The 27,704-nt window shown below is 41.3% G+C and overlaps 1 protein-coding gene across 1 annotated transcript in view; it reads left to right on the forward strand.

Annotated features, from left to right (window-relative positions):
- Positions 1–27,704, forward strand: part of UBE3C (ubiquitin protein ligase E3C) — a 123,711-nt gene that overhangs the window by 88,033 nt on the left and 7,974 nt on the right. The window contains exons 19-22 of the mRNA XM_044765653.2: positions 10,671–10,883; positions 17,526–17,714; positions 17,813–17,879; positions 25,197–25,327. Of these exons, the coding sequence (XP_044621588.1) occupies positions 10,671–10,883; positions 17,526–17,714; positions 17,813–17,879; positions 25,197–25,327 (600 nt within the window). The remainder of the gene's footprint in view (positions 1–10,670; positions 10,884–17,525; positions 17,715–17,812; positions 17,880–25,196; positions 25,328–27,704) is intronic.

The following is a 27,704-nucleotide window of genomic DNA, read 5'->3' on the forward strand; positions in this document are numbered from 1 at the left end:
GTTGTTTCTAAAATTGTGACCAACTTTGTTTGGGAGGTAGCAGTAGGTCGTTGAGCTCAAGCTCTTGGGTAAGACAAACTAGGCTAGGCTTCCTGGTTTCAGCAACAGGGATCTCTGAGCGGGGGAATGATAGGATCTGAATTTGTTTTAACAGATCTTCTTGCTTCTGGTCTTAGAAATAGCTTAAACAGGAGCAGGAACTCAAGCAAGGAGAGCAGTTGGAGGTATCACAGTCAGGTTGAGTAATCATGGTATCTTCATCCTGGGAAATAGTGTTGGAGAGGACTAGTTGGATCCAAGAGGATTGGCTTATGAATCAGATGTTGGAGTATGAGAGAGAAAGGCAGTTAAGCAGACTGCATGGATTTTGTTCTGAGAACTAGAAGGATGGAGGTGTCATTGACTAAGATGGGGAAGATTTGGGCAAGAGCAGATTTGGGGAGGGATGAAGAGATGTTTGGTTTTCCTTAAGTGTGAAATGTCTGTCAGACATTCATATTGAAAGTTAGGTAGGCAGTTGAATCTGTGGGTGTTGAGTTGAGGGGCAAGGTCTGGGCTGAACCAACAGGATTCAAATTGTGCTTCAGGTCATGAGACTGGGTGATATCACTGAGGGAGTTAAGTGTAGCTAGAGACAAGAGTGGACTGAAGAAATGAGTCCCAGGCCATTCCAAGACTTAGAGTTCAGAGAGTGAAGGAGAAGGAGCTAGAAGGTAGGGAGAAAACCAGGGAAGTCTGGTATTTTGGAAATCAAACAAAGACAGTCTGTTAAGAGAGAAAGGATTCTGCTCATAGGTCAGATAGACGGGGACTGAGAAGCGACCGTTTCATTTAGCAGTGTGGACAAGCAGCTTTCTTAGAGTGGTGGGAGCCAAAGCCTCAGCAGATGGGTTGAAAAGAATGGAAGCAGTGTCTTCCAGAAGTATCTTATTATGGCCTATATCCTATATCTCTGCAGGTGTGCCCCAACAGAAATATGTACATATATTCACCAAAATATATGCCAAAGAATATTTATAGTAATGCTACATTATATAGCCCCAAACTGGAAACTTCCTAAATGCCCTTCAGAAATATGCTGGGTAAGTAAATGGTGGGATATTCACAGGAACTATTGAATGAACAGACTACCACTGTTCACAACAATGTTGTTGAATGGCACAGACCTAACATTGAGTGAAAGAAGCCAGAAACAAAAGAGCGCATTATGTAGGAGTCCGTTTGTATAAGTTAAAAACAGACAAAAATAATTTATGTTGTTCGACATTAGGACCCTTGACCTTTGGAGGGTAATGACTGGGGGCAGGGGGTATGGTGGGGGGTGGTCTGGGATGCTAGTAATTTTCTCTTTCAGGCACTGAGTGTTTTCTGTGAGTGGATTCACTTGTGAAAACTGGTGGAGCTACTTAGGATTGGACACGCCACTGCAGTCGACTTGACAAAAGGGAGATTATGAAAGGAAGGGTGGAAGGAGAAGAATCGGGCAAGCAATGATAGACAACTCTTGGGGTTGTCTCTGTAAAGAAAATTTGAGCCATGGCTTAAGGGATGTGGGGCTAATAGAGCTTTGTTTTTGTTTTAAAGATGAGAGAAATAATACCTGTTTGTATGCTGCTGAAAATAATTTGATGAGATTGCTGTGGGAGAGAGGGAACACTTGCTGGAGCAATGTCCTAGAGAAGACACGAGGGTCTGGTGCAGAATTAGAGGGGGTGTGTAGGCAGTTTGTGCAAGAAACAGGGAGGGGAGATCATGTGGGCACAGTTGCAGAAGGTGGGAGCACATGACGATCATTCCGAGTGCTCCTCCTTTCTTGGTGACATAGCAAGCAAAGTCTTCAGCCAAGGATGAAGATGGGGGAGGAAGGGTAGAAAGCTTGAGGAGAGATGGTGGGAATGCAGAGCCAACAGGTGCGGGAGTTTTCAAAAGTGTGGTTCCCAGTCCTACTGAATCGAAACTGTGCAGGCAAGGCCAGCAATCTGTTTCCACATGCTCCCCGTGTGATTCTCACGCGCACTACAATCTGAGGATGGCGGGACTGGGAAATGCATAGGACTGCCAGCTAGCCTAGGGCTTGCTTGAGGTAAGCACCATAAAGTGAAGTGAGTCCAGCTGGTGCGGGGACTTACTCTTCTCCAGACACAGACTAGGGTGTCGAGTTAGGTTACACCAGGGTGGTGGTTGCCAGGTGAATTGGGGGCAGGTGAATTGGGAGTGAAGGGATCAATGACAACATCTGAGCTGTTGAGAGAGGAAATTAATCAATGAGGACCTGAGGGGCAGGGACACTGAGAAGGTGAGCAGACAGTAATGGGATTTTGTGGTGGTTGGGGTTGTGGATGTGCTGGCCCTCAAGGAGGAAGGAGTCAGAGTGTGGGGTAGCTAAAAGTGAGGTTATGGAGGGCCACTAAGTCGCTGTAATGACAGTCCTAGGACAGAACTAAAGACTAGGTGGCTGAGGTAGAGGAGAGGACGGCAAGGGATCAGAGTGGTAAGTAAAAGGGACATCACAGTATTCTGGAGACTGTGACAGCATCAGGGAGGTGGCAGCCACCCTGAGGGGCTGCAGTGGGTGTTCTGGCCCAATGGCTTGAGGTTCAGAGCCAGGGACTGTGGGGGAGGGGGGTCTGGAGTACCAGTGAGGAACTGAGGGGTCCCTGCCTCACTTCTGCTCCCACTGGCACAAGAGTGTGAAGGAACAAACAGCCGCTGTTGGAGAGAGCTGCTGAGGACCACAGGGCGTCACACACCCGTCCTGAAAACACACAGTGCTCAGTGCTGCAGGAGAGTCAGGAATAATGCTGTGTCTTAGGGACAAAACCAGGAGCACAAAAGAAAAAACAGATAAACTGGACTTCATCAGAAACTTCCATGCTTCAGAGGACAGTGTCACAAAACTGAAAGGACAACCCACTAAAATGGAGAAGATATTTGTAAATCATGTCTGCTGAGGGACTTGTACTAGAATATATCAAGGACTCAGTAATAAAGACAGCCTAATTAAAAAATGGGCAAAGGATCTAAATAGACATTTCTCCAAAGAACATAAATAAGTGAGCGTTAAGCACATGGAGAGACGTTCACCATCATTAGTCATTAGGGAATGCAAATCAAAACCACAAAGAGAGACTGTCCACACCCACTAGGATGGATAGAGTCAAAAGACCGCTGGGGCCAGCCAGTGACGTAGTGGTTAAGTCCGTACATTCTGCTTCAGTGGCCCAGGGTTCACCATTCGGATCCTCGGACCTACGCACTGCTTATCAAGCCATGCTGTGGCAGGCATCCCACACATAAAGTAGAGGCAGATGGGCACGGATGTTAGCTCAGGGCCTATCTTCCTCAGCAAAAAAAAAAAAAGGATTGGCGGTGGATGTTAGCCCAGGACTAATCTTCCTCAAAAAAAAAAAAACATAATAACAAGTGCTGATGAGGTTGTGGAGACGTTGGAACTCCCATACATTGCTGTGGGAATGTAAAGAAGTGTAGTCACTTTGGAAAACAGCCTGGCCATTCCTCAAACAGTTAAACAGGCTTGCCTTTTGACCCAGCCAACATATGTCCACACAAAAACTTGTACAGAAATGTTCACAGTAGCTTTATGTATAATAACCAAAAGGCAGAAATGACTCAGATGTCTATCATCTGATGAATAGATGAACAAAATGTGGTACATCCACACAATGCAATATTATTTGACCATAAAAAGGAATGAAATACTACTATCTGCTACAGCATAGATGAGCCTCAAAAACATGCTAAGTGAAAAAAATCACAAAAGATCCCCATTATCAGATTCCATTTATGTGAAATATCCCAAATAAGGAAATCTGTAGAGACAGTAGATCAGTGACTGCCCAGGCTGGAAGGGATAGCCGGAAGGACGAGTGACAGCTAGGGGTAAGGGGTTTCTTTGGGGGCGGATAAAAATGTTGAAAATTAATTGTGGTGATGGTTGCACAGTTCTGTGAAAGAAAGAACCATTGGGTTGTTCACTTTAAATGGGTAAATTGTAAGATATGTGAGTTATATCTCAGTAAAGTTGCTACAAAAAAGTAATGCTGTAATGTGGTAATTTTGATGGAGCCAGTGTCACAGGAGTTAGAGGAGGGAGAAGTCAGTGTGGGATGGAGTGGGCTGCTCGCTCTAAGCAGAACGAGCCGGAACAATCGTGTGGATCATCAAGTCTTCTCAGGGAAAGGACTCAGTACCTAGTGAGGACTGAGTATTTGCCCTTGGGGGCATTGGTGTCCTCAAGTTTCAAGGGAGGTAGTTTGATAGATTTCAGAAGTCTAATATTCTATCCTCATCCTGTATTGTAGAGTTTTTAAACCTGAAAAATGTTTCCTTTTGATTATTGAAGATAGTTCTTGGTTGTGTGGCGCACCTTAACTGGACCACAGTATTTTTTTAGACTCCTGATGTCGTTCAGAAGCAGGGATGAAGCAGCTGCCCTAAAACTCCCAGAGATTCACTTGCTGTGGGTAGACGCGGGAATGTGGGTTTGTTGGTTTGGTCATGAAGATGTAAGTTCTTGGTCTTCAGGAGTATTTTGGTGGCAGGGTGGGAGGAGCACAGTGGTTTCTCCTTGTGGCCTGTGGACTGGGAGAGAGAAGGGTGCGGGATCGACTCTCAGCTGCTCCAGGGATTCTCAGAGTGTGGATTGATTTCTGGATATCCAACAAGGAAATAGAATGTGAGAAGTGAAATTTCATCTCCCACCCACCCACCCATCCCCTAAGGGTTTCTGAAGTAAAGAAGCTATTCTGAAAAATAAAGCTGTGAAACCGTAAGTGCAGATTGTCAGTTGCAGTGAACACGTAGAACTCTCGCCTCGCGAAGCCTTCACTTCCAGGCCTGGTGGGCAGTTATGTCTCGCGGCCCCTCAGCTCACCATCCTGTGCTGCTGGTTGCAGGAAGGCATGTGAAGGAGGGTCTCAAAGAAGAACATTGGGGTGAGGGAGCGCCCGTGAGGGGCAGCGGCTCTGCTCATGGGCACTTTGGAGCCTCCATAGGCAGGAGGGTCGACTCCGGGAAGGCAGAAGCACCGTCCAGACGGCTGCTGCCGGCCTCCCAGTGATCCCTTTCTTTAGATAGGAGAATCGCTGGGCCCTGCCTAGTCACACTTAGTGCACGTTTGCTGAATCGTGAACGAGCAGAGCTCATTTCAACTTCATCAATATTCAGAGAAACACTGGAGGCTGCCCAGAAGTGTGCCCAGCATTTGGTTCTGTCGGAGAGAAGGGTGGAGGGCCTGGCCTGTCGTCCTGGCTGGCAACAGTGCGTGTGAAACACAAAAACACAGAATACAGTGCAGTGACACAGATCTTTACACTCAGTATCATGTAGCTGTGTAGACGAAGGGGTTAAACGAGTGAACAGTGTAGAAAGACCTCTGGAATAGGATTGTGAAGACCAGGGGTTTGAAATGAATCTTGACATATATGTAGTTTTGCACAACCTAAACTATCTCAAAAGAGAATAGATGGTTTTTTGTAAACGAATTCATGGGTGCCCAATTCCAGTGTGTAAAGTGGTCCCTAGCACACAGCTGGTACTTATTAAATGTTTGTGAAATGGTTGGGCAGCGTATGTTGTACACAGACTCATGTATTAAAGGTTAGGTATGTTTCCTGCCCTCCAGGAGCTTGTAGTCGTAAAACTCAATAGTAGTCCCAGCAGAGACCATGTTTTTCAACTCCCGGTTATTAATTCTGCAGCACGACTATTAAATAGCTTGTACTATCAGCATCCATTATTTTACATTTCTTTTTTATTTTTTTAAACTCCGAGATTAGCATGATCTGAAATAATTAAAATTATTATCTTCTTACTCAATTAGGGTGGCTTTAAAACAAGACATCCCTGATATAGTTTTTAGATTAAGTTATAAATGTTCACTTTAGAACTACCTGAAGATTGATAGAGATGCATTTGAAAAGCATTATTTTTTTATTGATTCTTAATGTAGTAAATTACTGAAGTTATTTGGCAGCAAACAGAAATGGCCTGTGATGTGGCTCACATTTATTCTCCTGATAGTGCCACAATTTGCATTAATTGCATTGAGACTGCACTCACTTATATTAAAAGGCTTCTACTATAATTAATCCTTTTTATTTCAAATCATTTTGGCACAATTTCTAGCTATAAACACTCATAAAAGACAGACAGTTGAAAAATACGTTACAGGTTTTTTCCATATACCTATTGCTATTTTTTCATGACAAGTAGTTATTGATAGGCTTCTAGGAACAAGTATGGTGCGACTGACTTAGAATTAAGGCCAATATGAAAAATGCTAAGTGGATTATTTTGCATAAAAAATAGGCAGTTTTTGACGTTGTATAATTAACCTGTGTTTAGAAAATACCTTGATTTATGCCTACATTTGTATCTAAGTTGCATACATTATGGAAATTTAATTTATAATCCATTTAGCTGATGCAATCATAGTTTTTAGTGCTATCATTTATTAGTCCTTGTATATTAAATGCTCTAAAGGTTTAAACCTGCCTTATGTAAAAAATTATACCTATGCATTTACATTTTATGAGTCACAGTGGGATTTCTGTTTAAAATTCAGGTAGCTCTGCTATATTTAACGAATTTCACTGGTTTATTGTTACTAATGCAGAAATGGCAAACAATGACCTTATATATTGAACATCAAATGATTTACACTTCCAGTTTACTTTAGAGTCCACGGTACAAATGAGGCTTTTCGTCCACACCTGGAATCAATCATGTCATCTTATGCAGAATGTTCTCCTTGGCTTGAAGTCATCATTCATTTAGAAGGAAGGGGATTTATAAGTGCTCCAGGTTAATAGTATTAGCCATTCTTAACTTTGAGCAAACTGGCTTTCCACAAGGGCTCTCTGCGTCATCGGTGGATGACTTAAGTGCCGGTCTCCATTTTGTTGCTCACCCTCTCATTAAGAAGTCCTTTTTTGCCATCCTTTCAAAATTAACTGGGTAATCATTAGTCTTCAAATCAGAAATAAAAGCTCTGGGAAATAGCACTTCAGTTTCCTTGGCAAAACGCATCTGTGGTCTGAGCTGGAGGGGGTGTTATGAAGTTGCAGTGAACAGGTGGTGAACCTGAGCTTCTTAGACACGCCAGCCTTGGGGAAAATGTCGCTCCACATGCCTGTCAGGAGCTTTCTGGAACACGAAGCCAGTGCACTCTGGATGGTTGGATGGATGGAGGTCTGATAGCTATTGTCTAGTTTCCTCCAGTCGTGTTAGTGGGTGAGACTTTAAAATGTACATCTCAAGGGGTGTCAGCATTCTCTGGTGGTTTAGGAGGAGAAGTGAAAATAGTCATGTGAGTGTGTAAACTGGGTGTATTTGGTTAAGGACCAGTTATTTTATAGACTACCGTGTGGGAAATAGGTGATTAATTACTGTACCTGTACTGGGAGCTATGACTAAGGAAAGGGTTCACTTGAACCAAGGTGAACAGTGGCACATAGGCCGAAAATTTCATATCTGCTAGAAGATTGAGGGAGCATAGTGCCAGTGCTCTAGAAACTGTTTACGCTCATATTAGTTAATTCACACAGATCTGTCCTTCTCTTTCTTTCTTTCTTTCTTTCTTTCTTTTTTTGGTGAGGAACATTGGCCCTGAGCTAACATCTGTTGCCCAACTTCCTCTTTTCTTTTTTGTTTTGCTTGAGGAAGATTGTGGGTAAGCTAACATCTGTGCCAATCTTCCTCTGTTTTGTATGTGGGACTCTGCCACAGCATGGCTTGATGAGTGGTGTGTAGGTCTGTGCCCAGGATGCAAACCGGGGAACCCTGGGCCACTGAATCAGAGTGTGCTAACTTAACCACTGCACCACCAGGCCAGGCCCAGTTCTGTCTCTTTAAACCCTCATGTTTCACATTTAGTGTATATGGATGTGATCAGGTAAATGGCCTCTTGGAAGAGTGACTTCTGAAGTTAGTTTCATGGCTGAATGATGACCCCTTAGATTAAATTTTGTTTTTATTTTGGTAGTCCTTGAGTAGCATAATAGCGCTCAAATCCTAAAACAGTGGTTTAAAGAAGATCTGACTGTGTCACAACATAGCCCACAAAGCATAGCTCATTGCAGTGGTTTCTAAAGTGAGGTTAGTCCAGCCCTCGCCCACTCTGTCTGTCCTTCTGCGGTCCCTCCAGCTCTCCTTCACCGAGTGGGGGTAATGACACCACTGCCCTCTCACCGGGGAAGGTGGGAGGCTGCAGTCATGGGAGCATCTCAGAGGGTTGTAGTGAATACATGTCTTTGCAGATTAGATGTATTCTAAGAAAAATGGACGTTGTAGAGGAAATCTAGATTTCCCCTTGACTCCTATGTAAGAATCACTCTTCCCTTACAGTTAGGAGACCTTCCAAATAGGGCAGATGGAAATGAGATCACTGATGTCGGGTGCTCAGCATAGGACCTGGCACGTGGCAGGCATTCATTGAGTGGTGACTATTATTTTCATTAGAACATTTTTGACAAGAAAGAGTTGTTGTGACTTCCAAGTCAGTCCTCTGTTAGAATAAAATAATAAGAATGCATCTGAAAATTTTATACAACATTCCTGATTCCTTGTTGCATTTTACAGCCTTAGACTATAAGAACATTTTTCATGCCAGGTGAACCCTGACATTATGTTGGAAAACTTACATAATTTTACTTCCCACTTTCTTTTGCTGGGGTATCTCTGGTGATTAATATAGTAATACCAACACTTAATTTAGTCTAATACCACTGGTCATCAGGGAAATGTAAATTAAAACCACAATGAGATACCCCATTGCACCAGAATAACTAAAATTTAAAAGACTGACAATACTAATAATTGGTGAGGATGGAGACCATTGCAGACTTCTAGCATTGCTGGTTGTGGTGAAAAAATCATTGCATCTTGGAAAATAGGGTGTCAGTGTCTAACAGAGTTAAACTACCTTGTGGCCCAATCCTTCCACTGTCAGCAGTTCTTCTCTTCAGTGTATACTGAGGAGAAGTCAGCACAGATCGACAGGAAGCTTCGTCCATCACTCTTCATAGCAGCTTTACCTAATCATAACCCCCAAATGGAAACAGCTCAGTGTCCGTCATCAGGTGACTGGGGAAGGCTGTTACACAGCAGTAAGTAAAAGAGTAGTAGCATAGGGGAATCTCAGAAATACTGTGTCGCAAGAACACAGATATAATACATACTGTGTAATCCCATTTATGAAGTTCTGGAACTGGCAGAACTTCTCTGTGGTGATAACAGACTGGGGGTTAACCTGGGGGAGAGTATTGACTGAAGGGCGTGAGCGAACTTGACCTGGGGAGGGGTGTAAATGTTCTATGTCTTGATCTGAGTGGTCTTTACACCGGTGTAATCAAATGTAATAATTTATCAAACTAAGAAGTTGTACATTTTCTTTTACTATGTATAAATTATACTTTAATATAGATAAATGCAAAAATAATTATGCACTGCAATCCTTATACGTAAAGGTAGACAGTGACTTAGAGTGAAAACATTGATTTGGGTGTCAGGAATCTGGGTTTTGATACCAATTTTGCCACGTACCAACTCATAATATCTGGACGATCCTCAGAATTCTGATGCCTGATTTCTTCGTTTTAGAATGGAGGTTGGCAGACTGCAGCCTATGGGCCGAATCCAGCCTGCCACCTATTTTCGTATGGTCAGTAAGCTAAGGATGCTTTTTCCATTTGATGGTTGGAAAAAGACTCTAAAGAAGAAGAATATTTCTTGAGTTGGAAATCTCATGAAATGCAACTGTGATATACAGCTTTCCACGTGTTGTCTGTGCTACTTTTGTGCTATAAAGGCAGAGTGGAGGGCTGGTGACTGAGACAGTCTGGCCTGCTATAGTAGATTGAATTGTGACCCCCCCAAAAATATACTCAAGTCCTAATACCCTGTACCTGTGAATGTGACCTTATTAGAAGAAAGAGTCTTTGCAGGTGTCATCAAACTGAGATGAGGTTGTGCTGGGTTAGAGTAGCCCCAAATCCAGTAACTGGCATCTTCAGAAGAGAAAGGAGAGGGAGATGAGACGCACATGGGAGGGCAGCCATGTGAAGGGACAGAGTTTGCAGTGACACAGCTACAAGCCGGGGATCCCCAGGGACTGCTGGCACCACCAGAAGCTGGAAAGCACGAGGAAGGACCCTTCCCGAGCCTCCCGAGGGCCTGGCCCCATGGCCCTGATCTCGGTTCGGTCTGCAGAGCTGTGAGATGCTAGGTTTCTGTGGCTTCAAGCCACCCCGTTGGTGGCACTGTGTTACAGCAGGCCCGGGAAACGGATACACCCGCAAAGCCCTGCACAGAAAATGCTTGCCAACCTCTGTTGTCCCATGAAGGATTTGACTCTTAAAAATTCCCACTGGTATTAACATTTGACTATTTCAGCCCTAAAATTCTTTGATAGTCTGCTCTCGAATTTTTGACATACTGCATGCGTGCATTGAAGGCTTAACCTGTGCCTGGCACATGGTGAACGCTCACCAAACATTAGCTTCCGCCATCCTCGTCATTGTTATGGAGGAAAAGTATCTGCTATCTTAGACTTCTAAGTATCAAATGAACATAGACATCTTTTATTTTTAGAAAGTATGAAAAAAGATTCCCACGAAATGCTAATCATTGTTCATTGTTCTTATTTGAAGGCTCTCTATGAAAATATGCTGGTGGAATTGCCCTTTGCTGGCTTTTTTCTGTCCAAGTTGCTTGGAACCAGTGCAGATGTGGACATTCATCATCTCGCTTCGTTAGATCCTGAAGTGTATAAGAATCTGCTTTTTCTCAAGAGCTATGAAGGTGATGTGGAGGAGCTCGGGCTCAACTTCACTGTGGTGAACAATGACCTCGGAGAAGCCCAGGTGAGGAGCACTTCCTTGTCTCGTTTGTTCCTGACGCCCAGCTTTTATTCACAGGGTGACGAGGCAGAGGATTCACACACCCACGTATTTCTTTCTGTGTGAAGATACAGTTGCTTTCTATCATTTGCGCTTTTGCACGTTTGTTAGAAGAATTCCAGTGGCTGAGCATTGGAAATCAGGGGGTCAGTGGGACCCTGAAGCTCCTGAGCCCTGGCCTCAGTTGTGCCACCAGCTGGGTCCAGCTGAGCACCTCGCAGTGAGGTGCTGTCCTGCGTGTTCAGCCCATCCTTCTGGGGACTTACGGTCTCGTGGCTGTGAGGTGCGCCTTGTTTCTTGTCTTGCTCTTGGTTCCCGGCAGTGCAGGTTAGCACCTGCCCGACAGAGCCCTGGGGCTGGTCAGTGCTCCATCCTCACCTACTCATAGTGGACCTCGATGCTCTAAAGCTGATCACTGGGGTGTTTTTTCTGACCTTTGTTGTCCATCTGGTTGCCCTTGTTACTTTTATCCTTTAAAAAAAACAACGTATATTAGAGAGTAAAACTAATTTTTTAAATAATAGCTTTATTGAGATATAATATACATACCATAAAATCCACCCTTTAGAGTGTCCAATACAGTTTAGTGTATTCACAGAGTTGTGCCACCATCACTAACATCTAAATTTAGGACATTTTCATTACCCCAAAGGGACCATGTGCCCATAGCAAGTCACTGCCACCCGCAGTCTAGGCAAGCGCTGATCCGCTTTCTGTCTCTGTGCTGTTGTCTGTTCTGGACATTTCACATAACTGGAGTCTCCCGGGATGTGGCCTTTTGTGACTGGCTTTGCTCACTTGTTGCAGGCATCAGTACTTGATTCCTTTTTCTGGCCGAATGATGTCGATTGTTTGAATAGCCCACTCGGTAGGTGTTCGGGTCCACTTTTGGCTGTGATGAGTGATGCTGCAGTGAACATTCATGTACAGCATACTGAACTGTTTATGGATGGATTGATGGCATCAGGGCTTTGCCTTCGGTATTAGGAGAACAGGGCAGTAGGTGAAGGCACAGATGGCCTGGACTGGCCAGGAGCTGGTGCTTTCTGAGCCTGGTGGTGGGCGTGGGGTTCTTCATACTGTTCTGTCCACTCGAGCATATGTTCACATGTTCCCATAGTTGACAACACTTTTTTTAATGCATATAGACAGATCAAATTGTTTGAGTACCTTTGAAGTCATATCTGTTAGTGTCTCTCATTTTATTAGATTTTAAAGTAACCAGCTGTGCTTTTCTACTTATATTTGGGTTTCAGGCAAGTATGTCTCTTTCATGAGGAAGAGGCGTCTTTTCTGCTATCCTTATGTAGATAATCTTTTCTGAATTTAGTAGTTGGATTTTAACTACAAAAATATTATCTTTAAACTTTGTAATTCTTTCTCTCAATTTTTATCACTAGGCTTCTAATCCAGGCTTTCAAAAATCATCAGCTTTGCCAACTTAAAAGTAATTGCATATTAAATAGATACTTAGTGTCCAGTCAATTCTCTGCTGAGACTGCGTTGACCCCCATCAGGTGCTCTTTAACCGAATGGCCCGGTCACAGGCACCAGCGTTCTGTCTTGGTGAGCGCACACAGTGAACAGGCGTGGATTATTACGGTTCTGGTCGTTTTTGTATCCTGTGACCTACCATGACTGGTCTTTCTTTCTTCACTCATTCATGAGACCATATGACTCTCTGTGTAGCAGCCGTTATGCTACACAGAGGAGATGTTTTTGAAACTGGGAGACAGATATGATCTGTGCGGTCAGATGTGCATAGCTGAGTAGTAGCTCAGAAGGAGGGCTCAACTCCAGGTGGCTCAGGGAGGGTTACCTAGAAGAGCCCCCGAATGGGTGGTGGTGAGCTCACCGGGTAGGTAAGCAGATTTAGAAGTGTCTGGAGTTTGGAGCCACTTTGGACCTCCTCTTGGATGCCAAGAGATCTGTGGAACCATTTAGGCCTCAGAAAGAGAGCCAGTGTTTCAGTCCATGGCTGATTTGAGGTATTTCACTGCTTCAGTGTAAGACAACCTAAACAGGTGCATTTCAGAGCTAAATGGAAAGTGAATAACAAGAAAATATTTGAGCCCCTTGTCAAAGGAGGCTGAGGTTTTGATTCTGTAAGTTAGGGAGGACCTGGAGGCAGGCTGGGTATTCTTCGGTCAGGTGGTTCCAGAATTCAGAGAAACCACAACTTGGGGGTTAAGCAATGAAAAAAATTTTAATGATAGGACTTCAACTGTAATTTTCATTTTTAAAATTACATTCCATAGATCTGTATCTTGAACTAAGCAGATTTTCTTTGAGTCAGAAAGGGGGTAGGGCAGGCAGGACGCACTTGTGCTGAACTCCCCGTCCCTCTGCCACACCCCTGACAGCCACCATCCTGCTTTCTGTCTATGAATTTGATGACTCTAGTATCTCCTGTGAGTGGGATCATACCGTATTTGCTCTTTTGTGACTGGTTTATTTTGCTGAGTATCATGTCCTCAAAGTTCGCCCACGATGTAGCACGTGCCAGAGTTTCTTCCTTTTTAAGGCTGATTAATACTCCATTGTACATATCTATCACATTTGCTTATCTATTCTTCTGTCAGTGGACATTAGAGTTGTTTTGGCTATCATAAATAGCAGTGCCATAAACATTGCTACATAATTATCTTTTCGAGTCCCTGGTTTCATTACTTTTGTATATATACCTAGAAGTGGAATTGTTGGTCATATGGCCAGTCTGTGTTTTAACTTTTGTTTTAAGGATTTTTTTTTTTTAGATTTTATTTATTTATTTATTTGTCCTTCTTCTCCGCAAAGCCCCCCAGGACGCAGTTGTCTATTCTAGTTGTCGGTCCTCTAGTCATGCTGTGTGGGACACCACCTCAGCGTGGCCTGAGGAGCCGCGCCCAGGATCCACACCGGCGGAGTGCGCCAACTTAGCCACTCGGCTGCGGGGCCGGCCCCTGTGTTTGACTTTGTGAGGAGCCTCCACGCTGTTGTCCACAGGGGCTGCGCCATCTCGCATCCCCGTTAGCAGCGTGCCAGGGCTCCGACTTGCCCCCCTCGTCAGCACTTGCTGTTTCCGCTTTCTGCGCTCTCTCTAAGTCACCGCCGTCCTAGTGCGTGTGGCGGACTGTGTCCTCGTGCTGTTGCGGTACACAGAGCTCCTCAGGAAAATTCAGAAACCGAGTATATTTTTGTCGACTTCCTCTCGAGGCTGCAGAAGTGTTACGTGGTTTGTACACCACGGTGAGATCTTCAAAAACGAAACGAAAAAGCACACAAACATTTACACATCCTGGTATCGAAACTTTCTGGATATTTTTTAAATGATCATCTTTGTGGTAGTTGAATTTTCAGTCTGTTTCTTAACCTTTAAACTATCTCAGGGACCAGCCCTGTGGCCGAGTGGTCAAGTTCACACGCTGTGCTTTGGAGGCCCAGGGTTTCGCTGGTTCGGATCCTGGGCACGGACATGGCACCGCTCGTCAGGCCACGCTGAGGTGGCGTCCCACATGCCACAACTAGAAGGACCTACAATTGAAAATACAACTAGGTACCGGGGGGCTTTGGGAAGAAAAAGGAAAAATAAAATCTTAAACTGTCTATCTCAGAAATAGATATGGGTTAAATCCTAAGTAGAAATGAGGGAAATAATACTGCCTTGGGCTTCCTACTTCTTCTCACTACCTGGTCGCCTCTGTCAGCACTGTAAGATAAAATAAGAATGAGGAAAACAAAGCCATATTTTATTTGGTTACAACTTATTTAGTTGCTTTTGTTTCATCTTCCTCTTCCATACTACAAAGCTGACGTTTCAACATTGCAAAATCCAGACTTCTTTTTGAAGCTGAGATTTGTCGCTGTCACAAGGAAAGTGTCGACATACAGATAGTAATGCTGCGTGAGTGCGCAGCCTCGCGCCACCTAGTGATGCGGTTTAAAATGAGAGGAATGCTTCAGGGCCGTTTCATAATGACCTGTCCAAGGCCTTTGCTAATGGGAAGATTTCCCATTTTCCTTCTGAAATAGATGGTAATAGTGAAATGTCGCATATGTAAGAGTTCCATTAAAGCACCACTGATAATATTGGAATCTGTTAAAAGCAAAAGTGTGAAGTTAAGATGTTCCAATTATTCATAGAAATTCCCACTGAGTAAAGAAATTATAAATGATAATGCATAAGAATAATTATACTAAAGAGTCTAATTAGAAAAATTAAGACAGTCACTAGTAAAGCACCTAACTTGAGGGGAGATCTTATGGATTTCTGTAGAAATAGGTATAAAAACATAGCCTTCTACGCAGGTTTAAGTTTATAAAATATAATGATTTAGAGATTTGTAATATGCAAATACTTCATTATATTGGCAGGTTATGTTAATTAATCTTCCCTTTAAAATCATGGTGTTGCTCTCAAATTTGTTTTCTTTAGTGTAATCAATATGGCTGTTTGTTAGCCTGCTTAGAAAGGAACATGAAATTTTAGACTCTTAATTTATACACACATCTCCCTTCAGGAAAATGCTCAGGGTTTAAGGTGGACCCATAAATAATCACCTGTTAGATAGCAAAGAATGGAACTGGAATCCTGAGACCTTGGTCAAAGTCCTGGTTTTGCAGCTTTGCTTTGTGACCTTGGGCAAGTCATAGAACCCCTTCCTTATCTTCAAAAGGAGCGTAAGTTGCTGTGAGGATTAAATGAGCTCGCATGAGTAAGTAATGTGAGGGCTCAGTGCCTTCTGAGAAAGTGCCGTGAAGTGTAGACCTTCGGAAGTGAGAGAGAGAAGATAGCTCTTGCTGTAAGAACTGCTCTGGTTCTGTGTTTAAAGAGCTAAATGTGCCCCTCAAAACTGAAATCTTAGAACAGTTTTGACATGACTTTAATCATTCACCTTGTTTAGGGGTAGCCGGAGAGAGGAGTTTAAATTACCATGGTATAACCACTTTAAAGTTACTCACATGTCAGTGCTGGCCGATTAGGTAGGGGCATTGGGGGCTTTGGGAGTCCTTTAACTTACCACTTCCTGGGTCCTTTGTCTTCCAAATCACACAGTACATCATCATTTATTACCCTCCGTTAATCCACTTAAAGGAAGGGATGATATTTTATATATTGAAATAGAGCAGCCAGCCCCTAAGGCGAGTAACAGATGGGCTGCCAGCGGAGAGTGAGCTCAGGAGGGTCTGGTCCTCCCCCCAGAGTGGAGACAGTGCGCTTAAAGCCCTTCCTTAGGCCTGGTGGTCCCAGCACTGACAGCATGAACTGGCGAGAAGGGGCAAAGCTGATAAAGCTCGTAGCGTGCGGGTGAGGCGGTCTTGTAGCCGTCAGACACAGGACAGAACAGCTTAAGTCAGACTCTTCAGCGGGTCTTAAAATAGCCTTCCTGTAAAGTGCTGAAAAATTGGGGTGGAATGCCACGGCCCGGAGAGAGTGGTGGTGTCTTTGCTTAGAATATGATGACTACCAAGAGAACTCAAAGGCTGTGAAGAAAATCACCAGGGGAGTAATTAATAGTTTTCCCATAATCCACAGTCTAAGCGTCTCTCTGCTTTTACCCCAACACAGGCTCATGACGCCTGTTTGGTAACGTGGCTTAGCTCCTCTAGCAGTAGTCCCCTTATTGACTTGGTCACGCTGGAACGTCTTTGTTCACTTATTTTGGTTTAATTTTATGTTTCTTTATCCTTGGCATAGATTACCTCCTCTCAGTGCATCTGAGAATGCTTTTCTTTTGTTTAAGTACTAGTGAACAAGGAATTTAAAAAATGTACTCTTGTAAATTAGGCTTCAATGTTTATGCTTGTCTCTGGTGTCTTGTCAGTCAACTTCGTTTATATGAGTTTACAGAATCACGATTCCAAGACAGACAAAGCAAACTCCACCGTTTTATTAACAAAAGACGTTCCCGGGGATGGGGAACTTGTCTACGGCCACAGTTAAAGTGAGGGAGAGGGGCCGGAGCCCAGGCCCCTTCTAGTGCGGCGCTTTCTCACTGACGCTCTGGGGCTCCTGAGCCTCTCCTAGACCCCCAGGTTACGTGTGCTTACGTAAAGATAGAAGTTGTTCGTTCTACTTCTGTTGAGATACATAAGCAATGAACTGATCAGTTATCTCTAATTATTAACACTATCCTTTAAATCATATTCAGAGTACTTTACGGTAGTAATAACATTATGGAAATACAAAGAGGAGTGTATGCTTCTTATCTGAGCAAATATGAGTAATCATTTTACTATAGCTTTAATTGCTTAAGCTGTATTTTCTTCAAAACAAACCCCTCCTGACTTGTGTTGATCATTTGGTCCATATCTTTGCTTTTTGTGACTTCTCATTTTTTACAATGAAGTTGCCACGTTACATTGTTGCATCATTCCTTGGTACTTTGGAGAAAGAGGGGGTGGTTAATGACCTTACGCAGTGCATGAGACAGGCTTTGGAGCATCCCGGTGGAGGTGCGTCTTTAAGTCTGCAGGTCCTGGTGTGGGCACTGGTTGCTCTGCTTTCTCCTTAAATTCTTGTCACAAAGCAACGCAGTCAAGTTGCCTTGAAATCATTGTTTCTTGCTTTTGTTTCACCCTATCCTCATACTTTGAGAATTTTGAGACTTATTTTAATGTTCACAGGTGGTTGAACTAAAATTTGGTGGAAAAGATATCCCTGTCACCAGTGCCAATCGGATTGCGTACATCCACCTCGTAGCCGACTACAGGCTGAACAGGCAGATCCGCCAGCACTGCCTGGCTTTCAGGCAGGGCCTGGCCAACGTGGTGAACCTGGAGTGGCTGCGGATGTTTGATCAGCAGGAAATTCAGGTACACTGCTTCCTGACGCTTGGAGACAGTTGTTTCATGACATGAAAAATCTTTCTTAAAATCTACCTCAAATTTTATGAATTGAACTTTTTTTCCAGGTATTAATTTCTGGTGCACAAGTTCCCATAAGTCTAGAGGACCTAAAATCCTTTACAAACTATTCAGGTATGTTATCACTACTGGTTAGTTATTTGTGAAAATGTTATGTTACAGATGATCATATTTCCAAAGCAATATTTAATATACTTTTTTGTATAGGTAATTCATTAACATGGTGTAAAAGCCAGAATGTGTCTTGAGGTATATGGTGAAGTCTTCTTCCTGTCTTTATTTCCCGTTTGTCTGCTCCTCCCTTCCCTTCCCCCTCCCCACCATAAGTAACCACTCTTCCTGGTATCTTTATATATTTACACATAAATACAAATTCAATTCTTATTTGCCTCATTTTTATACTCTATCCTGCATTTTGTGGTTTTTTTCTCTTCACAACATATCTTTCTAAGCCTCCTAATGGGCATTGAGTTGCTTCCAGTCTTTTGCTTTTAAGAATAGTGCTGGCCAGCAAAACCCCACTAACAGTAGCAGAAAAAACTAAAACATGGGACCTCATCAAAATGTTTACTTTTTGCTCGAGGGTATTATGTTAAGCGAAATAAGCCAGTCAGAGAAAGATGAACTCTATATGACTCCACTCATAGGTGGAAGTTAATGTATTGACAAGGAGATCTGATCGGTGGTTACCAGGGAAAAGGGGGGGTGGGGGGAGGGCACAAAGGGGTAAGTGGTGTACCCACAACATGACTAACAAAAATGTACAACTGAAATCTCACAAGGTTGTAATCTATCATAACATTAATAAAAAAAATAATAAATTAAAAAAAAAGTTTACTTTTTGATAAAATTAAAAGTTTCTGCTCTTCAAGAAAATGAAAAACCAAAAAGAAGATATTCAAAAGGCCAATAAGCACATAGAAAGAAGCTCAGTGGGGGGCTGGCCCCATGGCCGAGTGGTTAAGTTCACGCGCTCCGCTGCAGGCGGCCCAGTGTTTCGTTGGTTCGGATCCTGGGCGTGGGCATGGCACTGCTCATCAAACCACGCTGAGGCATCATCCCACATGCCGCAACTAGAAGGACCCACAACGAAGAATATATAGCTATGTACCGGGGGGCTTTGGGGAGAAAAAGGAAAAAAAGTAAAATCTTTAAAAATAAAAAAAAGAAGCAAGCTCAGCAACATTAGTCATCAGAAAAACAACAATTTAAAACCATAACGAGGTTGTTCAAAGTTGGAATTGGTGTACCTCTTGGGTATTTGTGAGGTTTTTTTTTTAATTAACCTGATTATATATACTCAGAAACAGTGAAGAAACAAGTGAAAGAAAAAAGTCATCTTTAAAACAACCACTTTTGTTTTGGTGTTTTCCTTAATCATAGTCTATTATTCTAGTATTTTCATGTAGTTAGTGGTAATATAATTTACAATATTCATTTGTTTAGCATCAGAAATAAAAAATATATCCAAGGTGTTACTCTTCTTGCAACTAATTGTTGAGATTAAATAGATATTTATGATTTATTTAACTTTGCACTGTAGTAAACAACTTTGTATATATTTCTGTCTACGTGTAAAGTCTATTTTTTTAAATGAGAAAAGCCTAGAAGTTAAATTGCTTATTAAAGAATATAAGCGTTTTGGGGGGTGAAATTAGAATGAATATTGCTCACAGGAAAAAAACTGCAGAATCTTAAATATGTATTATAAAAGTGATTTGCAGTTGTGAGCCATTGATTCCTATCTTTATTATGTGTGTGGACATTATTAAGTATTTTATAAATATTTGAAAATTTAAATTATAGTCTTAAATAAACCAGATGATGAATCAGTATGTGTCATGTGACCCCCTACCTATGAAAATAAAGTTGAGTAAGAGATATGCAAAAATATTAAGTGGGTGTGAGATTATAGATTATAAGTCATTTTTGCTTCTTTAAAATTTTGTTTCCTTTTCTGTATTATTTGAATATTATACACTGTGCATAATTTGCTTCTTAAAACCAAGAAAACTTTAAAGCCATTTCAGTTTTATAAAATGGCAGTGGTCACTTACAGTTAATGAAATTACAGGTGATTTTTCTTCACTGTACTTTTCTCTTTTTTCTAAATATTTTGAAATGAATATTTCTTGTAGAATAATACTTATTATTCTATAACTATAAAACATAGCTTAAAAACCGTGTTTTTATAAGCTATAAAAACATATCCTATTCAGGACTTCCAGCTATGGCTGAGTGAGGGGAGAATTTCTGTCGTCAAAGATCAGTATTAGCCTGCTAGCAAAGGCAGACAAAAATAATACAAGAAAAGGAAATTATATATTAATATCTCTCATGAACATAGATACAAAAATCCTCAGAATATTAGCAAAGTGAATCCAGCAGCACATAAAAATGATTAAACCAAGTAGTATTAATTCTGTAAATGCAAGGTTAATACATCTGAAAGTATATTAATGTAATACACAGTATTGTGGTATAAAGGACAAGACCCATATCATCTCAATGGATGCTGAAAAAAGAAAGAAAGAAAACAGCAATTGCAGCTTTGGAGCATCTGAGTAGCTCCTGCCCAGTCAAGATTAAAAACCCTCCAGAACCTAGGACTGGAAGGACGCTTCCTCAGCTGCTACAGGACATCTGCAGAGAGCTCACAGCCAACGTCACTGAATGGTGAAAGGTGAATGCTCTCCGCCCAAGGCAAACACAATTGCTTTCGCCATTTTTTTCAACATCATGCTGAGGTTTCGAGCTAGTACAGTAAAGCGACAGGTAGGCAGGCGGATAGATAGGTAGGAAGCAAGGAGGGGAAAAATATCCAGCTTGGAAAAGCAAAAATGAAGCAATTAAAACTGTCTTTTCTCATAGATGACATGACAAAAAAGAAAAAAATACTAGAACTAATAAACAGTTTTAGCAGGTTGCAGCATAGATCAGTATACAGAAACCAATTCTGTTTCTATTTACAATGCAAGAATGGGACTAAATCAACAATTCCATTCATAGTTTCATCAACAAGAATAAAATCCAAATTTAGCAAAGTAAGTACAAGGCTTGTACCCTGAAAACTGCAAAACATTGCAAGAGAAATTAAAGAAGACCTAAATAAAGGGAGAAACAGTCCATTTTCATGGCTTGGAAGATTCAGTATTGACAAGATATAGTTCTCTCCAAATTAATATACAAATTCAGTGCAATCCCTATCAGAATCCCAGCTAGCTTTTTTGTAGAAATCAACAGGCTGATTTTAAAATTTATATGGAAATGTAAAGGACCTGAAATAGCCAAAACAATTTTGTAGAAGAATAAAGTTGAAGGACTTACGTTGTGATTTAAAACTCACTCTAAAGCCACAGTAATCAAGACATTGTGGTATTGGCACAAGGATAGGCATGTTGATCAATGAAACATAATTGGGAGTTCAGAAACAAATCTTTATATTTATGGTCAACTGATTTTCAGCAATTCATTGCTGCTGAGACAATATCCACATGGAAAGAAGGAACTTAGACCTTTACCTCACACGATATGCAAAAATGAACTCAACAGGATCAGAGACCTATAGCCCAAACTGTGAAAATTCTGAAAGAACATACAGGAGAAGATCTTTCTGACTTTTGGATTAGACAGAGTTTTTAGTTGTATACCAAAAGCATGACCCAGAAAAAAGAAATTGATAGAAAATTGGCTTCCTCAAAATTAAAGCTTTTATGCTTCAAAAAATACCGTTAAGAAAATGAAAAGAGGGCCAGCCCAGTGGCATAGTGATTAAGTTCTCATGCTCCGCTTTGGCAGCCTGAGGTTCACAGGTTCAGATCCCAGCCACAGACCTACACACTGCTCATCAAGCCACGCTGGGGTGGCATCCCATGTACAAAAGTTAGAGGAAGATTGGCAACAGATGTTAACTCAGGGCCAATCTTCCTCACCAAAAAGAAAAGAAAGTAAAAGAAAAATGAAAATACAGGCCACAGATTGGGAGAAAATATTTTCAAGCAATATATCTAATAATGGTCTGTGTTCATAATATGTAAAGAACTCTGCAACTCAATAACAAGACAACCAAATTTAAAAACAGGCAAAAAAAAAAAAGTGTCACTTGAGAAGATATATATGAATGGCCTGTAAGCAAATAAGCACATGAGCGGATGTTTAATACCATTAATGGCTAGGGAAATGCAAATTAAATCTTAGTGAGATACTGCTACATACCCAGTAAAATGACTATAATCAAAAAGATGGACAATACTAAGTATTAGTGAGTATGTGGAGATATTGGAACCTTCTTGATTGGTGAGAACGTAAAATGGTAGAACTTCTTTGGAAAAGTTTACAGTTATTTAAAAAGTTAAATGTAGAACAACTGGATTTTTGCAAAAGAATGAGGCTGTGTCCCTACCTCACACTTATACAAAATGTAGCTCAAAATGGATCAACAGCCTTAACAGAAGAGCTAAGACCATGAAGCTCTTAGGAGAAAACAGGGGTAAATCTTCATGACCTTGGATTTGGCAATGCATTCTTAGATATGACACCAAAAGTATGAACAACAAAAGGAAAAAAAAATAAATTGGACTTCATCAAAATTATAAATTGTGTGCATCAAAGGACATTATCAAGAAAATGAAAAGACAGCCTACAGAATGAGAGACAATACTTGGAAATCCTGTGTCTGGTGAGGGTCTGGTATCTAGAATATATAAAGAACTCTTACAACTCAGCAAGAGGACAGGTCAATTCAGAAATAGGCAAAGGACTTGAATAGACATTTCTCCAAAGAAGATATACAAATGGCCAGTAAGCTCAAAAAGATGTTCAACATCATTGATCATTAGGGAAATGCAAATCAAAACCACAGTGAGATATACTTCACATCCATTAGGATGACTGTTATTAAATAAACACACACAGGCCGGCCCTGTGGCCGAGTGCTTAAGTTCATGCACTCTGCTTTGGCAGCCCAGGGTTTTGCCGGTTCAGATCCTGGGCACCGACATGGTACCGCTCATCAGGCCATGCTGAGGCAGCATCCCACATGCCATGACCAGAACAACTTATAATTAGAATATACAGCTATGTACTAGGGGGCTTTGGGGAGAAGGAGAAGAAACCAAAAAAATGAAAAGATTGGCAACAGTTGTTAGCTCAGGTGCTAATCTTAAATACATACACACAGACACACACAGAGGAAACAGAAGATGTTGATGAGGATGTGGAAAAGTTGAAACCCTCGTTGGTTGCCGGTGGGAATATAAAATAGCCACTATGGAAAACTGTTCCCTGAAAAGCTAAACACAGAATTACCACATAGCCTAACAGTTCTAGGTCTCTACCCGGAGCAGTTGGAAGCAAGGACTGAAACAGGTACTTACTTGTACACCATGTTCATGTTGCATTATTGACAGTAGCCAAAAGACAGAAACAACCCAAATGTCCATCTACACATGAATGGGTAAACAAATGTGGTATATACGTACAATGGACTATTCCTAAGTCTGAAAAAGGAATGAAGTTTGAATAAGTGTTACATCATGGATGAATCTTGAAAACATTATGCTAAGTAAAATAAGCCAGACACAAAAGGACATGTATGATTCAGCGTATATAAAATGCCTAGAATGGGCAAATTCCTAGACACTGAAAGTAGATTAAAGGTTACAGGGGCTGGGGGAGAGGGCATGGGGAGTTATTGCTTAATGGTTAGAGACATTCTCTGTGGGGTTATGAGGAAATTTTGGTTGGAAACAGCAGTGCTGGGTGCACAACAATGTGAATGTAACTGATGCCACTGAATTGTACACTTAAAGATCGTTTGGAGAATTTTATATTATGCATTTTACCACAATTTTTAAAAAGAAACCTACCCAGACTCCTCTGCTCTGTTGAATGCTGTTTCCCAGCCTTTCCTCCAAAGTAACTTTGGAAAAGATTTTGGAAATGGACCGTGGTGAAAGTTGGCATAGCACTGTGAATGTAGTTTCGTTCAGATGAAACATCTGTAGGAGCACGCTTGTGGAGACCACGGGTCATGGTTGTCTGTGGAGTGGATGTGGGATTTCAGTTAGGAAATGGGAATGTTCTAAAACTAGATTGTGGTGGTGGTTGCAAAACTCTATAAATTTGATAAAATCATTTACATCTATACATTTGTGTGCATGTATTATGTGTGTGCATGTATCTCCCCTTTCTGTAATTAATTTCTATTGCTCTAAATTTGAACTCTAATGTTTATGTAAAGGCAAATAATACCTAAGGTCACATCGTCCCCACTATCAAGTCATAAGTTTAAAAAAATGAAATCTATCCAAGCTTGCCTTTGCCAAGAAATTGTCCTGGGTTGTTTGTATTACCCTGTCTGCGCTGGAAGCTTATACCTTTAATGATCTTAGCTATTCCGGTAAATAGGTTTAAAATATTATCATACTCATTTTGGTGCCAATTAATGCACTTAAGATATTTTATTGATGTTATTTCTGTAGTATATTAACAATGAGGGAACAATATATAGCAATTATTTCAGTTTTAGGAAGCACTTAACTAGATTAAAAGCTATAAGTAACAGATATTATGTGTTAGAATGGTGGTCTAATCGTGAGCTGGGGTTGGATGCTAGCTGTGGTCTGTACCTATTGTCAGAAGGACAGGTGATGAAATGAATTTAGACACAAAGATTGTGTTGGCAAAATAACTAGCTCTATTAGAAATAAAAATTCCAGTGTCTACCATTTTTATTTTTTATTTTTTAATTTTTTTAATAAATGTTTATTGTTGTTTTAAGCCATTAGGTTTTTGTTTTGTTTTGTTTTTTTTAAAGATTTTATTTTTTCTCCCCAAAGCCCCCCGGTACATAGTTGTATATTCTTCGTTGTGGGTCCTTCTAGTTGTGGCATGTGGGACACCTCCTCAGCGTGGTTTGATGAGCAGTGCCATGTCCGTGCCCAGGATTCGAACCAACGAAACACTGGGCCGCCTGCAGCGGAGCGCGTGAACTTAACCACTCGGCCACGGGGCCAGCCCCTACCATTTTTAGATGTGTGACCAGTCATGTAAATTCTTTGTTATTTCGGGTCTGCCAGTCTACAGAGGTTGATTTTTAACTCCCAGGAGAGTTTTTAAAACTCAGACCACTTTCAGCATCTTTTGCTGCCAGGGTTCATCTTGTAAGTCCAAGGTATTCCTCATTCTGGCCTTTGGTACATTGATCCCTCTGAAGGAAATTTCTGCCCCCTCATGTCCTAGCCCATCAGCTCCCAGGAACAGACTGAGAGGTGTTTCTTTAGAGGTGGCCTTCAGTCTCTAGCTCTGTCCCTCCCTGTGACGGGACACGGAAAAGGAATCATTCTTGTGGTGTGTTGCTCTGGTGCCTTCAGGAGAACCCGCTTCTGCAGTGACCTTGTTTTAACACAATGTCTGTTCTTTTGGCCATAGGAGGGTATTCTGCCGACCACCCTGTCATCAAAGTCTTCTGGAGAGTTGTGGAGGGGTTCACGGATGAAGAAAAGCGCAAACTGCTGAAGTTTGTCACCAGCTGTTCCCGACCCCCTCTCTTGGGGTTTAAGGTACACCCCCTTCATGCCATGTGCTTTGAAAACTACCTCATAACTAAGAAAGGTGGCAGAATGTCGAACAGGGCTACGTGAAGTCAGACGGCGCACAGTGTGTGCTGCTTCCCTAACGCCAAATTTATTATTTTTTACTCTATTTTTAGCTACATTAAGTATTTCAGCTGGATCATTTAAGCATTGGTTATTGTCTGTATATTCTGGTATTGGTTTTATTTTGTGGGGTTTTTTTGCTGTGTCCACAGTGTTAACCTATTGGTGTGATGGTTATACTTTATGGTTATGATTGCCCATGAACAGATCCTACACCACTCTCATGGACTGTCTGTAATATAAATTATCAGTCTCATAAGTCTGTAATGCATCTTAGGCTATTTTTACTACTGAACTGAAGAACACACAAGCTAAAAATGTTCATGTCATGTGTTTGGGAAGAATGATATATGAGCAGAAGTGTATTTTTTCCTGGTTGTTCATGGTTACTTATTTTATGTTACCCAGCCTTCTTGTATCATTTCTGATAATTAATGTTGATCTCACATAATTTGGCTTAATATTTTTAACAATTAAAATTGGCCGAGGGACAGTTAGTGTTTCCTTTATTTGTTGTAAATTAAAATAAGGCAATATTAATAATTTAAAAATATACACAATGGTATATGTTATAGAGAATAATATCAGTTTAGATAAGCATTGTATATTGCTTGTGCTTGTGAAACTTATAGATAGGTATTCACTTTCCAATAACCTTTGATGATCTGTGAGATATATATGAGTTATTCTTTAACTTTTTACTTTGAAAATTTTTTTTTTAAGATTTTATTTTTCCTTTTTCTCCCCAAAGCCCCCCAGTACATAGTTGTGTATTTTTAGTTGTGGGTCCTTCTAGTTGTGGCATGTGGGACGCCGCCTCAGCATGGCCTGATGAGTGGTGCCATGTCCGCGCCCAGGATTCAAACTGGTGAAACCCTGGGCCACTGCAGCGGAGTGCGTGAACTTAACCACTCAGCCATGGGGCCGGCCCCTGAAATTATTTTAAACGTGTAGGAAAATTGCAAGAATTGGACAAAGAACTTCTTGACCCACATTAACCAGTTGTTAACATTTTACCACATTTGTTTTATCATTCTCTCTATATATGTTTCTTTTCTGAATCATTTGAGTGTAAGTTGAACACATCATGTTTCCTGTGCATATTTCCTACAACACAAATACTCTCTTATGTAACCACAATTAAATTATCAGAAATAAGGAAGGTGCAGTGATGAATTGATATTGTCTAATCCACTGCTCGCAGAGTGTGGTCCTGGGACCAGCAGCTTCAGCTTCACCTGAGAACTCATTAGAAATGAACATTTTCAGCCTCGCCCAGACCTACTGAATCAAACTCTGTGAGTGGGGCTCAACACTCACATTTTAGTCTGCCCTTGAGGTGTTCTGGAGCATGCTGATGTTACACCAGTTGTCCCAGTGTCCTTCATAGAATTCGTGTTCCCCAATCTGGAATCCAATCCAAGACTGCACATTGAATTTAGTTGGCATGTCAGTAGTTTCTTTTAGTCTGTATCTTCTGTGTCTTTGACATTTTCAGTGGGTTACCGGCAAGTTATCCTGAGAATGTCCCTCAGTGTAATGGAGCAGTTCCAGTCCTAGGAATGTACTCAGATGACAACATATGTTCACACAGTGTTCATGTGAACATTCAGAGCAACATTATTCATAATAGCCAAAAGCTGGAAACAGTCCAAATGTCCATCAGCTGATAATGGAAAAACAGAATATAGTGTATCCATACAACGGGATACAGTCATGCATCACTTAATGACAGGAACATGCTCTGAGAAATGTGTCGTTAGGCAATTTCATCCTTGTGCGAACATGATAGAGTGCACTTACACAAACCTAGATGGTGTAACCTACTACACACCTAAGCTATATGGTACTATCTTAGGGGACCACTATCATATATGCAGTCCGTCTTTGACCAAAACCTCATTATATGGCACGTGACTGTATATTCAGAAATTAAAAGGAATAAATTACTGATACATACTACAACGTGTATGAACATTTAAAACATTGTGCCAAGTGAAAGGAGTGAGATACAAAACTGCATGTTATATAATTCCACTTACATGAACTGTCTTTAAAGGGCGTATTTATAGACAAGCAGCTCAGTGGTTGCCTAGGGCTAGGGGTGGAAGTGGGGAACTTTTTGGAGAAATGGCAACATTCCAAAACTGGATCATGAGCACAGTTGCACAGTTCTATAAATTTATTAAATTTATTGACTTGTACATTTAAATGGGCAATTCTTACAGTATGTAAATTATACCTCAATTAAGCTGTTTCTAAAAATTGACATCAGTGGCTT

Source organism: Equus asinus, chromosome 1, assembly GCF_041296235.1.
Source record: "Equus asinus isolate D_3611 breed Donkey chromosome 1, EquAss-T2T_v2, whole genome shotgun sequence".
Taxonomy (NCBI): domain Eukaryota; kingdom Metazoa; phylum Chordata; class Mammalia; order Perissodactyla; family Equidae; genus Equus; species Equus asinus.